Source organism: Carcharodon carcharias, chromosome 12, assembly GCF_017639515.1.
Source record: "Carcharodon carcharias isolate sCarCar2 chromosome 12, sCarCar2.pri, whole genome shotgun sequence".
In the NCBI taxonomy this organism is placed as follows: Eukaryota; Metazoa; Chordata; class Chondrichthyes; order Lamniformes; family Lamnidae; genus Carcharodon; species Carcharodon carcharias.
Window position 1 is genome coordinate 80,003,203 of NC_054478.1, and position 18,728 is coordinate 80,021,930.

General features: G+C 43.1%; 1 protein-coding gene across 2 annotated transcripts in view; it reads left to right on the forward strand.

Annotated features, from left to right (window-relative positions):
* LOC121284803 (integrin alpha-6-like) overlaps positions 1-18,728 on the forward strand; it is a 129,232-nt gene that overhangs the window by 41,855 nt on the left and 68,649 nt on the right. For both annotated transcript variants that reach the window (XM_041200497.1, XM_041200498.1), the window contains exons 3-5: positions 6,352-6,431; positions 7,731-7,986; positions 9,127-9,249. In XM_041200497.1, the coding sequence (XP_041056431.1) occupies positions 6,352-6,431; positions 7,731-7,986; positions 9,127-9,249 (459 nt within the window). The remainder of the gene's footprint in view (positions 1-6,351; positions 6,432-7,730; positions 7,987-9,126; positions 9,250-18,728) is intronic.

Below are 18,728 nucleotides of genomic sequence, written 5' to 3' on the forward strand. Positions count from 1 at the left end.
AAGATTCACAAGAATGGCTCAAGGGATGAGGAACTTCAGTTACGAAGATAGGTTGGAGAAGTTAGGACTATTTTCTCTTTGAGAAGAGAAAGCTGAGAGGCGATCCAATAGAGGTATTCACAATCTGAGCTGAGTAGATCAGGAAAAGCTGTTCCCACTCGTGAAAGGATTGAGAGGGCTCAGTTTTAAAGTAATTGGCAAAAGAAGCAAAAGCGACATGGGGAAAATCTTCCACACAGTGAGTGGTTAGGATCTGGAATGCACTGCCTGAGAGTGTGGTGAAGGCAGGTTCAATTGAGGCATTCAAAAGGGAATTGGACTGTTATTTAAAAAGAGAAAATGTTACAGGGAAAAGGTAGGGGAATAGCACCAGGTGAATTGCTCAGCCTGCTGGCGCAGGCTGCATGACCTGTGCTGTAACAATTGTGTGATTCTGTGAATCTAATTAATTTTTGTTGTGCACAATTCATTTGTTTTAGCCTGGAACTTGTAAATTTTTTCCGTAGCCAGGCACACGAGGTAAATTAAAGGGGCTGACTTATGCACGGGCTGTGTGGGAACTTCTGAGTTGCACGTGGTTAGAGGGAACATTGCTGAGAAGTTTATAATGAAAGGGGCGCAAACATAACGTTAAACATAAGAGATTTGGGAGGCTGAGCAAACAGAAATTCTTTACCTAGATGGTTGTGAGGCTGTGGAATGCATCACCAAAGTTAGTGATTGAAGCATATGTTTTTAAAATAGATTAGATAGGTAGTAAATGGAAAGGGGAATAAAAGAATATAGAAAAGGACGGGGCATGTGTATAGGATTACAGTTTGAATAGAGGGTAAATATCAACATGGACAAGTTCGGGCAAAGCAGTGTTTTTTGTATTGTAATTTCCATGTAGATCATTCTACATGGCTTAGTACAGCATTGATAGCGTTATCTGATGTATCACAGTGGACTCTGAAAGCTAATTAGGACTGACTAGCTTGTGGATTGCAGACGCAATTTTCAAGAATGCTTTCAACCTCTGGACCTGAACATTTAATTAGACTTTATCTTCCGGGTTAAATCAGCAAGTAGCGTGACTATGTTTCTATCACTGGGGTGTGACCCAAGGAATATCTCGACTTGTTTCTTGTGTTCTGGAAGTGTTCCAACTAGGAAGGATGTGGATATCATAAACCTCCACACCAGCATTTCGTTATCTCCATTTGAAGTCTGCTTTAAAACAGGTGTTCTAAACCTCCTTGTTCTAGCCAGGCTAAAACCGAAGCTCGTTAGTCATGTTTGTGCATAAAACAACTGTAATCTTTTGAACACAAAAGGCGTTGGCCCAGAAAATTGGTGAAACTTTCAGTGTAATACTTTGGTGCTGTACCTCAGGTGGAAATTTGCTGAAGGGGCTAGGAAATAGGCCTGGAAGAAACATGCCCTCTTTTTTTCTTTTTGGAGGGGACAGGCAATTTATTTAAGTGCATGGCTGCTTTAATTTTTTTTTTTGCATGGTTGTGCGCACATGGTAGCTTAGAGGCAAACTTGTGTGTGGCCGTGCACCTTAAGGGGAACATTGCCTGGGACCAGATATACTGGTTCCTAGCCTTTCTTGAACTTTCCAGGGTAACCTTCTGGGGTGGAGTACCTGCCTAGCCCAAAACATAGCGATCAATATGGAGCTGACTAATCTTTTTTTCTGAATCCTGGGCATTCACTGTGATCAGACATAGTATTGGGGAAGATATGCCTTGCCAGACCAGCTACATACTTCCCTAACAATTGACAGTTATGTGGATCATCTAGGCATTGTTGCTTGATACCCAAAAGAGAAAAGGCTGTTTATAAATAATCAGCTCCCCTAGAGAAGAATGGGGAATTGGAACCTGGCCCTTCTGGACCGGGCATTCTTACAGTGGGCATACCACTCTTTCGTAAAAGAATTTGTTCCTAGCCAAGCTGTTCCAGTACAGCTACAGCACTGGCATCTACCCAGCTATATGGAAAATTTGCCCAGGTATGTCCTATACACCAAAAAGTAGGACAGATCCAATTACTGCCCCATCAGTCTACTCACGATCATAGTAAAGTAATGGAAGGGATCACCAAAAGTGCTATCAAGCGGCACATACTTAGCAATAACCTGCTCACTGATGCCCAGTTTGGGTTCCACCAGGGTCACTCAGCCCCTGACCTCATTACAGCCTTGGTTCAAACATGGATAAAAGAGCTGAGCTCCTGACGTGAAGGGAGAGTGACTGCCCTTGACATCAAGCAGCATTTGACTGAGTGTGGCATCAATGAACCCTAGAAAAGCTGGAGTCAATGGGAACCTGGGGGAAATCTCTCCCCTGGCTGGAGTCATACCTAGCACAAAGGAAGGTGGTTGTAGTTGTTGGAGGTCAATCACCTCAGCTCCGGGACATCACTGCCGGAGTTCCCCAGAGTAGTGTCCTTGGCCTAACCATCTTCAGCTGCTTCATCAATGACCTTCCTTCCATCATAAGGTCAGAAGTGGGGATATTTGCTGATGATTGCACAATGTTCAGCACCATTCACTACTTCTCAGACACTGAAGCAGTCCATGTCCAAATGCAGCAAGACCCAGACAATATCCAGGCTTAGGCCGTTCAAGTGGCAAGAAATATTCACGCCACACAAGTGCTAGGCAATAACCATCTCCAACAAGAGAGAACCTAACCATTGCCTCTTGATGTTCTATGGTATTACCATCACTGAATTCCCCACTATCAACATCCTGGGGGGTTACCATTGACCAGAAATTGAACTGGACTAGCCATATAAATACTATGGTTACAAGAGTAGGTCAAAGGCAAGGAATCATGCAACGAATAACTCACCTCTTGACTCCCCAAAGCCTGTCAACCATCTACAAGGCACAAGTCAGGAGTGTGATGGAATACTCTCCACTTGCCTGGATGAGTGCAGCTCCAACACTCAAGAAGCTTGACACCATCCAGGACAAAGCACCCCACTTGCTTGGCACGACATCCACAAACATTCATCCCCTCCACCACCGACACAGTTGCAGCATTGTGTACCATCTACAAGTTGCACTGCAGAAACTTACCAAGGCTCCTTAGACAGCACCTTCCAAACTCTCAACCACCACCGTCCAGAAGGACAAGGGCAGTAGATAGATGGGAACATCACCACCTGGAAGTTCCCCTGCAAGTCACTCACCATCCTGACCTTGGAAGTATATCACCATTCCTTCACTGTTGCTGAGTCAAAATCCTGGAACTCCCTCCCGAACAGCACTGTGGTGTACCTACACCACGTGGACTGTAGCAGTTCAAGAAGGCTGCTCACCACCACTTCTCAAGGACAATTAGGGATGGGCAATAAATGCTGGCACAGCCAGCAAAGCCCACATCCCTTGAATGAATAAAAAAAACTAATAGAATAAGATAAATCTTTACTAACTCTATTCTCAGGCTTCATTAGCTTTTCCTCATTGGCCTTCTAATTGTGACTTGGTCTGGGTTTCAAGTGGGTGGACGTTCTCCTCAAAGCTAGCTGAGCGACCTTCCGGTTGCCGTTTTCTCTGTTATCAGCATCTGGAGGGCTGTTCCTTTACTGGCTAATCACTGGAGATTAAATTAATGGTGTCAGTAAAACTGACTGCCTCTTTCCCCTGCCCTCTCCCCATGGAGTTGTTTTTAAAAAAAAATATTATGTTGTTCTCAAAATAAAAAGGAATAATCCTGGATTTCTAGGTGAGGGGAGGTGAGCATTGTTGGGGCGAGGGCTGAGCAACCATTGTTGGAAGTACAGGGGGAGTATTTTTAAGCTTTTAAGCCACATAGCTCCTGCTGTTAATCACTGTCTTACATCTGAGATTATAAAGGAGAAGGATTGGGTAAATGTCTATGCAAGTATAGGGCATCGGGCCCAAGTCTCTGCTAAGGTCAGCATTGGAGGCATTCTAGTATGGCTTGGGAAGCATAATTCTGTCCAATGGAAGTTTAAACTTCCTGGGTAAATATCACATGTATGCATGGGTCAGGACCCTTGCTGGGTGTCGGCATGCAACAGTAGCATGTCTCAACATTCATTGCTGTTGCCATCGGAAGATTCTGCTTACTAGATTGAGACCTCATCCCTAAAAACAATCATGTTGGCCAGTTAGATAAACTCCTAACAATCTGACATAGAAATGTACAAGAATATCTGTACATGTAAATACAGAAATTGCATTTTGGTTTGATGCATCAGATCCTTTGCCATGTTAAGCAAGGACAACAGTAATTATTTGCTTCACAGCTCAGTGCAAAACTAATAGATAGCTCTCATTGTGATCGTTTCTTTCTCCGGCCAAAACAGAAGCTCTTTTGCAGTCAGAATTTCCCAATGCATCATGCCAGCACCATTGTTTGGACTGGGAGTACTGACGGAAATCTGCAATGCAGATTTTCCTCAACATCTTGTGCTTTCAGTCAAGCATAAAATTTGTGGAAGATGGTTTTGCTCAAAGTTGTTAGGTATCTAATTTTAATATGATTGTGAGCAGTGTGAGTGACTGCTAATGGCAGCATGCATACTTTCACTTTATGTCCAGGTACTTTAGTGCTCTAAATCCTTGTTGCGAACAGGTGGAGAGAACTGATTTGCAGGGTTACGAGAAGCTGGGGAGTAGTACTAAATTGAATACCTCTTTCAAAGAGCTGGAGCAGGCACGATGGGCCAAAGTGCCTTCTATCCTATTATGCTTTATGATTCTACGGTTAAGAATGTAAAGCGCAGATTTCACCTTAATAGCTTACACTTTGAAGTGGAAGTCTGTAATAACTTAGGCATATTCCATAGAGTGTATTCTTTGGATATTAAAACTTGGCTGCATGATATTTAAGGTGCAGTTTTCACCTATTGCATTTTATTGCAAGTGCTAGATTGTGGACCCATAAAGGAAATCCACTGTGTCTATGCTTCTTTGAAGAGCCTAGGGGATAGACCCACAGATTAAGTTACACCATAGGCTCATTTCCTCCTACATTATAACAATGACTACACTTCAAAGACTTCATTGGCTGTAAAGTGCTTGGAGTCATAAAGTGGCCATGGAAAGTACTATAGAAATGCAAGTCTTTTTTTTCTTTCTCAGTTACTGCCCTTCATACCTCCATGTAGGAAGATCAAATCGATCCTCAGTTTGGTTTGAGGAACAGGACTATTATGTCAGAGTTGTATCACCATGTTTAAAACAACATCTTTTATTTATATAGTTCCTAACATGATAAAATATCCCAAGGCACTACACAAGAGCATTATTGGACACAGGAAGCAAAATTGGATACAGTTATTTAAGGTGATATTAGGGCGGATGGCCAAAAGCTTGGTTAAAGAGGTAGGTTTTAAGGACCGACCTTAAATGAGCAAAGAGAGATGGAAAGGTTTAGGGAGGGTATTTCAGAGCTTGGGTCCAGGGAACCGAAGACACAACCAACAAAGGTGGAGTGATTAAAATTGGGGATGGCCAGGATGGCAAAGTTTTGGATGAGGGTGGAAGAAGGGAGACTGACAAGGCATATACTGAAATAGTCCAGTCTCAAGGTAACAAAGGCATGGATAAGGGTTTCAGCAGCAGATGAGTGAGATAGGGGCAGAATTGGGTTATCGTGACATAGGTGAAAATAGGCGGTCTTAGTGATAAAGTGTATATATGTGGTCAAAAGCTCATCTCGTGGTCAAATAAAACACCAAGGTCCAAACAGCCTGATTCAGCCTCAAGGAGAGAGATTGAGTTGGTAGTCAGGGACTGGTGTTTGTAGCAAGGACTGACAAAATTTGTTTTGGTCTTCCTAACATTAAGTTGGAGGAAATTTCTGCTCATCCAGCACTTGGTGTCAGATAAGCAGTCTGAAACTTTAGAAACAATGGAGGATTTGAGAGAGATGGTGGCGAGGTAAAGCTGGGCGTACTCAGCATACATGTTGATGTTGCCAAAAGGCATCATGTAGATGAGAAATAGTAGAGGTCTAAGGATAGATCCTTGGGGGACACCACAGTTAACTTTGTGAGATTGGGAAGAGAACCCATTGCAAGTGATATTCTGGCTATGATTAGATAAGAATGGAAACCAGGTGAGTGCAGTCCCACCCAGATGGATGATTGTGGTGAGCTGTTGGAAGGTGATGTGGTCAACCACATCATTAGGGGCCTTTGTGTGATTCCAGTGGGGAGTGGCATTCACAGAATCTGCAATTCCCTAACTTGTGCTTTCTATAAGAGACTCTGAGCGAGCTAAATGCGGAATCATATTGAGCTGCTTCATGTCATATTAAAAAATGGCTAATGCAAAATATTTAATGTATCTGTCTGAACATTTTATTTTCACCCTTTTTATAGCTGACCCGGCAGTGGAAAGTAAAGAAAATCAATGGATGGGTGTATCGGTGGAAAGTCAGGGACCAGGAGGGAAGGTCATGGTAAGTTTTGAACTCATTCCATATGGTACTCCCTTTTTTTAATATAAAGGCCTAGATCTCCTGGTTAGAGGTGGAGAGGGTGCACTCACTGCTGACAGCGATTTACTCTGCCTACTTACCACTTTGCACTGGAGCCTTTGCACCTTCCTATGCTGGCTCTAGCAGGGATGCTGTGATGAGCAGAGTCAGAGGCCAAGTGACGAATGTAATTCCAACGAAGTCACACTCCTTTGTTCAACATGAACTGAAGACACATCCCTTAAGATCTGTCTTCAATTCGTTGAAATACACTGTTATAAATCAAGTTGCCGCCCCTGACACCGTCCAGCCCTCCCTCATTGACAATGCTCACCCCCATCCCCTCTGAGTAAATCTGTAAGAACCAAGGTAGGTGTAGGGCAAACAGCCCATGTCTCTGTGGTTCTAGCCATCTGAGCTAACTGTCATATGGAAACCTGCAACAGCCCAGGCAAGGTAAATCTGATAATCAGAAGTTTAAACTTCCTCCATAAGTACCGTGCATGGGCATGCATCAAAACTTCCTCAGGGTCTGGAGGTGCATCAGCATCTTAAGTCAGTTGCGGCTCCCCATGTCGGAAGATTCAGGCAAAAATATCTGGTGATCTTTACTGACTGGCACTGTGTGAAAGATAATGATTGAGTCATAGAAGGCGCACACCCTGTGTTGCTAGTGGAGGGGCGGACTGTGTAATAGTTTTTGCTTCCCTTCTCCTCCACTGGCTTCCCCATATCTAACCACCACTTGCATTCCTTTGCAGGTTTTGTTACTAAAATTGTTAATGAATTATTTTTTTCCCTTGTATAAATTTAACAAAATTGAAAGTATGACATTGGTGAAAACATAGCGAAAGTGTTAATCAGTGTATACTCTTTCCTTCTGTTGGTTTAGAATGTGGGAAGGCTCCAAGTTTGTCTGCTGATTTGTGCTGACTTAGCCGTTGCGCAATATAGATTAGCTATTGGGGTTTCACTGATCATATTATCCTTGACCCCTGCTGGGAAAGTACGCGTATGTCTGTTAGGCAAGGGCAGGAATAAGCTCAGCACTGATGTCTTCTATAAAATTATTATTTTTTCCATACGTCATCCTTGTGAAGGATTTCAGTTCTGATGTTGTCATGTAAGAACATTAGAACAGGAAAATTAATCTTTGAATAGCTTAGAAGAGCGGAGCAGGATGCTATTTAATGATGGACTAAATAGAAAAACCAATGGAAGATTGCTGTTATTATTAGCTAACATTTAGGGTTAAAAATATAAAATATTTTGTAATTTCAGGTTTGCGCACATCGATATGAGCAAAGGCGACATGTGGATAAACCAGAGGAGTCCCGTGATGTAACTGGACAGTGCTATATTTTGAGCCAGGACCTAGCTTTCCGGGATTATGAAACTGATACTAATGTGAAACTTTGTGCTGGACGACCTCAGGGTCATGAAAAATTTGGTATTTGTCAGCAAGGTGTAGCTAGTGCTTTCACCAGAGATAGTAATTATTCCATGTATGGGGCTCCAGGTGCCTACAACTGGAAAGGTAACTTGTAATTTTAAAAAAATATATAATATTTTAAGTTTTCTTTCACTTTATTTTAAAATGATGATGTATGTGGAGAATTAGCCATTAGCAGCTGTGGATGGAGTTGCTAGAGCCACTTATAGGTTGCATTAAGATTCCACTTGTCTCAACTGTGTATATCAAACTTGCCCTGCTGGTAAGGTCCAAGTGTTTCATATCACAGATGTGAACCTAAAGGAAAACTGGGCTCATGGTACAGGGCAAGCCCTTCATCTCTGGTAGATAATAATTCTACATTCAGGTGATTGACAAAAGAGCCAGAGGGAACATCTGAAAAGACCCTGCCCTATGATTCTATAATACAACTAGATACCTTATCAAATCTTTCCTGTATCAGGCAAGTCGATCAGACGAGCTGAAAGTTGAGACCATCATTTACTGGCAGTTTGAACATCTGCATAGCTTTAATTAAATGCGTTGTCAGGAGGAGCACCTGTTCCCCTGGGTTCCACATTCAGATAGTTAAATATGAAAAACTTGCCTCCAGGTCTAGTTTTACAGAATGCAGCTAATGGAGATATGGACAAACCAATCTTGAAATGGGAGCTCGAATGGGCATTTGGTACTTTGCATATACAAGTTAGGGACAGAACATCTGTTTGAGGCATGGGCTCTGGCAACCAAATTTATTCCTTATCTTAGACGGTGTACTTTTTGCTAAAAGTTGCTGAATACTGACGTGCCGAGATAAAACTTCTAACAGCATTGTCAAAGCAGATGAAAAATATAGACCTTGTCCATTTATCAATCAATACTAGCATCTAGAAGTAAAAGTTTACATGGTCTTTTAGTTGCAATAATGAAAGAGTTGGATTATACAGTGTAATTACACTGTAAAATGCTTGTATTGATAGAATACAATTTATTTTCATCTTGGGATTTGAAAAGCTATTTAAGCCACACAAATAATTTTACAGATATTTCAAACCTCATTTAATCATATGTCCAAAATAATTTTAACTGTGATAGAGTAGGAGTTCTTGTTCTAATTTATTTTATGGTATACATACCTTGGGAACAAGTCCACTGTGAGGTAACCTGCTCCCAATGCTGCTGGTAGAGATGCTCATGCTTACGCTTAAACGTTTGTTCCCTCAGGAATTGTACATGTAGAATCCAGAAATATTGAGGAGATTATCTTTGATGATGGACCCTATGAAGTTGGTGATGAAAACACTAGGGATGAAAAATTGATACCCGTTCCTGCTAACAGCTATTTAGGTAGGTATAATGACTTTTAAAAGAGAAAGGAATAGATACTTGAAAAATAAATACTTTAAAGGGTCTGGCAAGATGCATGGCATTAGTAGCTCATTTAGTGATATTGGACTGAATGGTCTCCTGTGCTATAATATTTAACGTATCAGTGATTCACATTACAGGTGTTTTTATAGTCTACCATTAATTTTTCCCTTGGTGACAGTATATGTTGCAAATCTCATGCTTTGATTAGACTTAAACATTAGGTTAGAATCTGCGTTCAAAAAGCAAATGTGTGGCAGGCTAGAGTTACCAGTGTACTGAAGTGATAGAGGTGGGCATGTGTATCTGTGTGCTTGAATTTCTGGGTAAAGGATTACACAATGGCACTCGTACAGCTAGAGCCATGTCTGGCAAGTAATGGCTGTTATAGACTACCTTCTGTCTGGCATTTGCTCAATATGCCTGCTAAAGGGGTGGGGGGTGGTGATGGTTGTATGTATGGTCACTTGAGGAAAAAGCTGCCTCTTCTCCTGCCATGCAATCAGGTTCTGGGCATTTCTTCATGATGAAAGACACATCTCAGAATAGAGAGCAACATGGAGCTTTCATACATACAAGTAGACGAAACATTAAAATAAAGGGTCAATAATTCAATAAAATAGTAATGATATTTTGAAGGAAGCTGAGATAACCACATTACTTCCTTCCAGAGAGCCCTTTGAGAAGTTTGTTTGGACCATACCTTGGGTGAGGCATTCTTCAGCGTCATTCTGAAAACATAAGGGAAGAAACATCTGCTTGAAAAGTGGTTGTTGGAATGAAAGACTGGCAGCTTTTTTTTGTCTGTGATATCCTTCATTTTGGTTTAATCCATGGTGTATTATAAATACAGAAGGATTAACCAATGGGATTTTCTTAATGTGAGCAATGCTAGACATAAACAGAGTATTTAAACAAAAATAACCTGTTCTGTTAATAGTGCCTTGTGTACCTGGGCTCTGAAATTCCTGCCTTGGTGCAATGGCATAAAATTTTGTCCACACTCGCCTGAAAATGTAGACCTCATCCCAATTCCTGGGGTTGGGGTAATTTGTAAAACTGGGGAGGGTATTTCACCTGTGCCCATTCCAATATGCATACCAGAAGACAGAACAGCTCATGGCTGTTCTGCGTGATGTGCACCCATTTGTGTCTGAGCCAAGAAAAAAAAACAAATTTCCAAAAAAGAGAGACTTTGTTTCCACTTTGTCCTTTCAGACTGAGATAATTAATCTCTGGAATAGATTGCCTTAGTCAAGCAGAGAGTTAAGATGTCAGTGGGACTAATGCCGGCTCTCAACTCACCACGACCCCACATCAAACTGAAATTGAAAGGAACACTACAAGTGGGGCAGAACCAGTTTCTGCCCATCAAGGCAGAAATCTTGTTTTCCATCCTCTTTGGCTTCAGGAATTTTGGAACCTGTGTGATTGTTATAATGCAGTCCAAAAGATGTTGCTCACATCCAGTTTGTACCTCATTGGCCATTATTCCCCAAGGATCTGTCCTTGGCCCCTTCCAGTTTCTCAACTATTTGTTGCCCTTGGCAATGTCTGAAAGGATAGCATTAGTTTTCATGTGTATGCTGATGACACCCAACTTTACTTCACCACCACCTTTATTGACTCCTCCACTGTTACAAATTTATCCGATTTATATCTGCTACCTGGCTGGTCTCCCACATTCTACCCCCTGTAAACTTGAGGTCATCCAAGACTCTGTCCTTTCTCCACATCCCTTTCGCCTATCATCCCCGTGGCTCAGTGGCCTACACTAGCATAGAATATGAGAGCAGGAAGACTTTGCTGGAACTGCATAAAACACCAGACCACCGATGGAGTAATATGTGCGGCTTTGGTCAGTGCACTACAGGATAGAGAAGGCACTGAGGAGATTTAAGAGGATGTTGCCTGGACTGGAAAATTGTAGATGTGAGGAAAGATTGGATAAGCCAGGGTTGTTTTCTTTGGAACAGGAGAGGCTGAGGGTAGACCTAACTGAAGTGTATAAAATTTATACACACTTTTTTAAGGGTTTAAATTGGATTCCTGTAAAAGCGATGCCTGATTAACCATGCTCAATTGATGCAATGCAGGCAGCACAACATCACAGAATCTCACAGTGCAGAAGAGGCCCTTCGGCACATGAGAAACACCTGACCTACCTACCTAATCCCATTTACCAGTACTTGGCCCATAGCCTTGAATGTCATGATGTGCCAAATGCTCATCGAGGTACTTACATTTAAAGGATGTGAGGCAACCCACCTCCACCACTCTCCCAGGCAGTGCATTCCAGACCGTCACCACCCTCTGGGTAAAAAAAGTTTTTCTTCTCATCCCCCTAAACCTCCTGCCCCTCACCTTGAAATTATGTCTCCACGTGACTGACCCTTTAACTAAGGGTAGCAGCTGCTCCCTATCCATCCTGTCCATGCCCCTCATAATCTTGTACACCTCGATCAGGTCATCCCTCAGTCTTCTCTGCTTCAATGAAAACAACCCAAGTCTATCCAACCTCTCTTCATAACTTAAATGTTTCATCCCAAGCAACATCCTGGTGAATCTCCTCTACGCCCCCTCCAGTGCAATCACATCCTTCCTATAATGTGGCGACCAGAACTGCACACAGTACTCCAGCTGTGGCCTCACCCAAGGTTCTACACAACTCCAACATGACCTCCCTACTTTTGTAATCTATGCCTCGATCGATAAAGGCAAGTGTCCCATATGCCTTTTTCACCACCCCACTAACATGCCCCTCTTTGTGATGCCTGTTGATTTACATGATTTTTACATATAACTGCACTGTTGATTGCACATATCAGTTGGGGGTGAGGGGGAGGATGCAAAATTGGTACTTGCCAGCAGTGTTAAAGTTAGCCTACACCTGTTGGTGTATTGTGGCTGAAGCAGGTGCCAGGAATCCTCTGTAAACTGAATCCAATCTGAGAAAGGCAGAAAAGTGGCAGAACAGGTTTTCTTCTGCCGCACTGCAGATATTGGTGGAGGTGGTGGGAATGAGCTGAGCTGTCCTGTATCTGCAGATGCCCAGGAGACCCTCCCAGATGCATGGTGAAAAGACTTGTGACTATCTGCTTCCCCCGAGATCGATGCCAGGTGCCTCATCCTGAGGACCTGGATGCAATGTCATAGGGAATGGGAATAGTAAGACCATAAGACAAAGGAGCAGAAATTAGGCCATTCAGCCCATCGAGTCTGCTCCGCCATTCAATCATGGCTGATAAGTTTCTCAACCCCATTCTCCCGCCTTCTCCTCGTAATCTTTGATCCCCTTACCAATCAAGAACTTATCTATCTTGGTCTTAAATACACTCAATGACCTGGCCTCCACAGCCTTCTGTGGCAATGAATTCCATAGATTCACCACTCTCTGGTTAAAGAAGTTTCTCCTCGTCTCTGTTCTAAAATGTCTTCCCTTTACTCTGAGGCTGTGCCCTTGGGTCCTGGTCTCTCCTACTAATGGAAACATCTTCCCCATGTCCACTCTATCCAGGCCTTTCAGTATTCTGTAAGTTTCAATCAGATCCCCCCTCATCCTTCTAAACTCCATCGAGTATAGACCCAGAGTCCTCAAACGTTCCTCATATGTTAAGTCTTTCATTCCTGGAATCATTCTCGTTAACCTCCTCTGGACCCTCTCCAGGGCCAGCACATCCTTCCTGAGATACAGGGCCCAAAATTGCGCACAATATTCTAAATGTGGTCTGACCAGAGCCTTATAAAGCCTCAGCAGCACATCCCTGCTTTTATATTCTAGTCCTCTCGAAATAAATGCCAACATTGCATTTGCCTTCCTAACTACTGACTCAACCTACAAGTTAACCTTAAGAGCATCCTGGACTAGGACTCCCAAGTCCCTTTGCACTCCAGTGCACTGTAATATCAAGCCCTACTGTTCTCTGAGCTGAGACAACTGTAAAAACTTTGACCAAACCACCAGATTGCCCCAATTCTATCTAACTCTTTAATTTAGGTTAATAGAATATGAGCACCAGGTTTGTAAACTTAATAACTGTTTATTGAAGAAATTGTCTTTAACAAGTGGCAAAAGAAAGAAATATGAACTGCTAACTTCCAACACTCTAATGTAAACTCTACCCCCTTAAATCCCTATACATACATGCACAAGATACATAAGACACACAAAACATGGATTTTAAGGGTGGGATAAAACAGTTCAATAGCACCAATCTGGACTACAGGATTTGATGGGTTGCTTTTGATTGATGTCTTCCAAATTCCTTTCAGTTCTTGTTGATGACACAGGGTGGTCTTCCAACACTTTCAGTATTTGGCTCGCTGGTTGAGAACCTGCTTTTCAATGTCTCTAACAGTGGTTTTCCCCTTTTCCTTTTTACAGGAGTTTCCTCAGGAAGAGAGCAGGTTATAGAGATACGAGGAAAAAAGATTTAAAATGTTTTCTCTTTGCAGGCCAGGAGTTTTTTGTTGCTCTGCTTGTCACACTAAACCTTGGTCACCTGGTCAGGAGCCAATTAAAATGCTGTTGTGAGGCAGCTCCCATGGTCCAGGACTCCTTTCCGGCACCATCTTGCCTTTCATGGCACACTCTGTTCCAGGGCTGCAATATTGTAAATATCTCTCACCCTGTTCCAGTGGACATATCTTTCAACCTGCAGTCATTGTAATTCTAGTCCACAGTCCAACAGAAATAAAAAGATATGTTCCTTACAGCAGTGCTTCAAGAATGGTTAAGGTCAGTGAATGCATCTTCAAATGCCAAATGATACAAGCTGCACCACTAGTCTCAACCACTGCTCAATTCAGCATACCCTCATCATTACCCTGTCAACAATCTGTATCAGTCAGGACTGATACCTAACATGCGTGTGGTTCACCTCATCTTCACACACTTAGCACTGCTGCAAGCTACATATTCACTACTCGCAACTTGCACACGTTGCCTATATTCAACTATGATAGCCACATCCAAACAGATTTGACGACATTCACTGACACACTGCCCTTGCTCTTCCAGAATAAGGTGGCACACAGCCAAAGGCAACTGGACTAACTGAAGAGGGAGCGGTGTGCCTGCACACACTAATCACAGAGAAGACAGTGCTGGCTATCACTGGAACAGACATTGAAACTGGGATCAGAAGTGGGGCTGAAATCATTGAAGGTAATGCTATCCTCATACCTAATCATCCTTCTCACATCTCACTTCTTTCTCACCCATGCAATCTCTTCTAATTTACAAGCTTCAAATGGCGCAAGCATGCACCTCATGATTTGCTCTCGCCTACCCTCAATACAACCTAGTGTCCTTTGTCCTTTCAGATACCCAAGAAGTGCACCCTGGTGAGGCCATGGAGGAAGCCTAAGAAGAGAATGGTGAAGACATCCATCACTTGCCTTCAAATTTGCAGCCATCAGCTAAGATACTGAAACAGTGCATATCTTAGAGGATAGTTAAGAAGCAACACCTGCATGTGCTGAGACACTGGACACAAGTGCTGCAGCCAGAGCAGAGGACAAGGATAGCATAGGTGCCAGCTCATTGGAGGACAAGGTCACACACTTGTTCTGCTGCAGTGGATTCAGATGAAAACTTTAACAAGGGAAAGCCATAGAAATAGGCAGTTGGGTATGCACAGTAAAATGTTTGATGCTAGCAAGCCTGCAGTCTATGTCAAGGAGCATGGAGGAGTCCAGCACCAAATTGGCATAGGGTTTCGTGCCCAACATTTCTAGCATGGAAGTGGTGGCCAACTCCAGGGGCAGTTGTGGACCCAACCATACTGAGGCGTTTGGCCAATGCCTCACTTTCCATTGTAGCACAAGTCCACCAAAAGACTGAGTGCTACAGTTAAAAGCTCAGGCTGAATTCATGCAAAGTCAGCTTTCTGTCATGAAAGGTTAAATTGCTGCCATAATGGCCACGGATATCAGTGTTCAAAGGGCCTTGCGTCATATCGCAGCAGAACAGCAATCTTGCCCTCTAACACATTCTATTGCTGAGGTGCTTCCCCAGGACAGTGTCAGTGGCTCCATAGAACACAAGCCTACTGCACTCTCTGAATGACAGCATTCATCCTCCCACCCTGCCACTCTGCCAGTGCCCTTGCTGTCACCTGTAAGCTAGCTAAGGTGATGCAGCCTGAAGCTAGACCTTGTAGGCCCAAAGATGAAATTCAGCAGCCTTGCACCAACCATGCTGCAGCCATTGTAGTAGACTACATAAGAGCACTAGGACACGAGGCACAAGCAAGATGGGCACTCAGGTAATGCACAAGGGTCTAATGGCATCAGGTCAAACATGGGCAAGGAAACCTCCTGGTTATTACCACCTACTGCTCTCACTCAGCTGATCAATTTGTACTTCTCCATGTTGAATGCCACTTGGCAGAAGCACTGAGAGTAACTCTGGATGAGGGACTTCAATGTCCATTGCCAAAAGTGACTGGTTAACATCACTACTAACTGAGCTAGCTACATATCTACAGGACTGGGCCTGTGGCCAGTGTTAAGAGAACCAACAAGAGGAAAATCCTGCCTGACCTCATCCTCGCAAATCTATCTATTGTGGATGCATCTGTCCATGACAGTGTTGGTAAGAATGACCACCACACAGTCCTTGTGGAGACAAAGTCCCATCTTCGCACTGAGGACATCATGCATTTTTGTGTAGCACTGCCACCGTGCTAAACAGGATGGATTCAGAACAGATCTAGCTGCTTAAAACTGGATATCCATGAGATCCCATGGGCCAACAGCAGCAGCAGAATTGTATTTTACCACAATCTGTAAACTCTTGGGCCCAGCATATCCCCCTCTCCACCATTACTATCAAGCCAGGGGACCAACTCTGGTTCAGTGAGGAGTATAGAAGATCATGCAAGGAGCAGCACACTGCATACCTAAAATGAGGTGTCAACCTGATGAAGCTACAACACAACATTACATGCATGTTAAAGACAGAGCTAAGTGATCTCATAACCAATGGATCAGATCAAAGCTCTGGAATGCTACCACATCCTCTTGTGAATGAAGTGGACAATTAAACAACTAACAGAAGGAGGAGCTTGATGAACATCCCCATTTTCAATGAAGGGGAGCCGATCCCCATCATTCCAAAGTCCTGACTGAAGCAGTTATAACCATCTTCAACCAGAGGTGCCAAATGGATGATCCATTTCAGTTTCCTCCTGAGGTGTCTACCTTTTATAGATACCAGTCTGTCAATTCAATTCACTTCATGTATTACCAAGAACTGGATATAGGAAGTTTATGGCTGTGATAAACATCCGAGCAGTTGTACTGAAGATTTGTGCTCCAGAATAGCCACACCTCTAGCTAAGCTGTTCTAGTACAGTGGCATCTACATGATTAATGTGGAAAATTGCCAAAGTGTATCCTGTCCAAAACAAGCAGGATGCATCCAATTAGGCCATTTACATCCCCTTCAGTCTATTCTCAATCATCAACTAAGTGATTGAATGTGACCTCAACAGTGCTATCAAGCAACACCTACTCACAAACAACCTGATAATCGATATGCAGTTTGGGTTCTGCCAGGACCACTTGGCTCCATATTTCATTACAGCCTTGGTCCAAACATGAACAAAAGAGCTAAATGCCTGAGGTGAGGTGACTGCCCTTGGTATAAAGGTTGAGTATGGCATCAAAGAGCTCTAGTAAAATTGAAATCCGTGGAAATTAGGGGAAGATTCTCCAGTGGCTGGAGTCATACTAGCACAAAGGAAAATGGTCTTGGTTATTGGAGGCCAATCATCTCAGCCTCAGCACATCGCTGCAGGAGTCACCCAGGATAGTCTCCCAGGCCCAGACATCTTAAGCTGCATCATCAGTGAGCTTTCCTTCATAAAGTCAGAAATGGTGATGTTTGCTCTTGATTGCAGTGCTCAGTTCTATTCATAACTCCTCAGATATTGAAGCAGCCTATGCCTTCCTGCAGCAAAACCTGGACAACATTTAGGTTTGGGCTGATAATTGACAAGTAACATTCACACCATGTAATTGTTAGGAAATGACCATCTCCAACAAGAGAAAATCTAACCATCTCCCCATGACATTTAATGGCATCACGATTGCTGAATCCCCCACTATCAACATCCTGGGGGTCGTCATTGACCAGAACCTGAACTGGACCAGCCATTTTAGTGCACTGACTACAAGAGTAGGCCGGAGGTTAGCTAGTCTGCAGCAAGTAACTCACCACTTGACTCTCCAAAGCCTGTCCAGCACCTAGAAGGCACACATCAGATGTCTGCTGGAGTATTCTCTACTTTCTTGAATAAGTGCAGCTCCAATAAAACTCAAAGCTCAACACCATCCAGGACAAAGCAGTGCTCTTGATTCACACCCAATACACCACTTTAAACAATCATTCCTTCCATGACACACACAATGGCACAGTGTCCACCATCTACAAAACGCAGTGCAGCAACTCACCAAGACATCTTCAGTTGCACCTTCCGTACCCACAATATGCAGAACACAGGCAGTTGACACAAGGGAATGCCACCATCTGCAATTTTCCTTCCAAGTCAGATGCAATCTTGACTTAGAAATATACTGCTGTTCCTTCATTGTTGCATGGCCCAAAACCTAGAACTCCCTTCATAACAGCACTACAGGCATACCTACATCACTTAGACTGCAGAAGTTCAAGTAAGACGCTCACCCCAATCACGTCTGAGGGCAGTTAGGGATGGGCAATTGACACTGGCCTTGCAAGCAATATATAAACTCATTTTTTAAAAATAGTTTATATTTCTATGCTGTATGGCGTGTTATCAATTATGAATTTGCGGTGGCTTATATTTTTGCACCGTGGTAAAGAGGATGATGTGATACTTAGTGAAAGAGGGAAGCTGATGGGCTGTGATGAATGGGTCTTTGAGATTATGGTTGCTAGTATCTCAATCAAATTAGTTCTTAATGTACAGCCCATTGGAAAGGGGTTGTGCCATGTTTCCACCTGCCTTCCTCTTCCTCCTCCTTCCTCTTCCTCAGTATTTTGCCTGATAGCTGGAGGCATTACCTGTCCCTTCATAGAGACATAGAAACTAGAGCAGGATCATTCAGGCCTTCGTGCCTGCTCCACCATTCGATATGATCGTGGCTGATCCTCTGCCACAACACCATACTTCCACTTTCTCACCACACCTCTTGATGCCTTTAGAGTCTAGAAATCTATCTACTACTTAAATATATTCAGTGACTTGGCCTCCAAAACCACCTGGAATAAGAGAATTCCACAGGTTCACCGCCCTTTGAGTGAAGAAGTTTCTTCTTATCTCAGTCTTAAATGGCCCACCGCTGTACCCTTAGATTGTGACACTTTTTTCTAGACCCCCCAGCCAGAGGAAACATCATCCCTGCATCTAATCTGTCCAGCCCTTTCAGATTTTATATGTTTCAATGAGACCGCCTCTCATTCTTCTTAA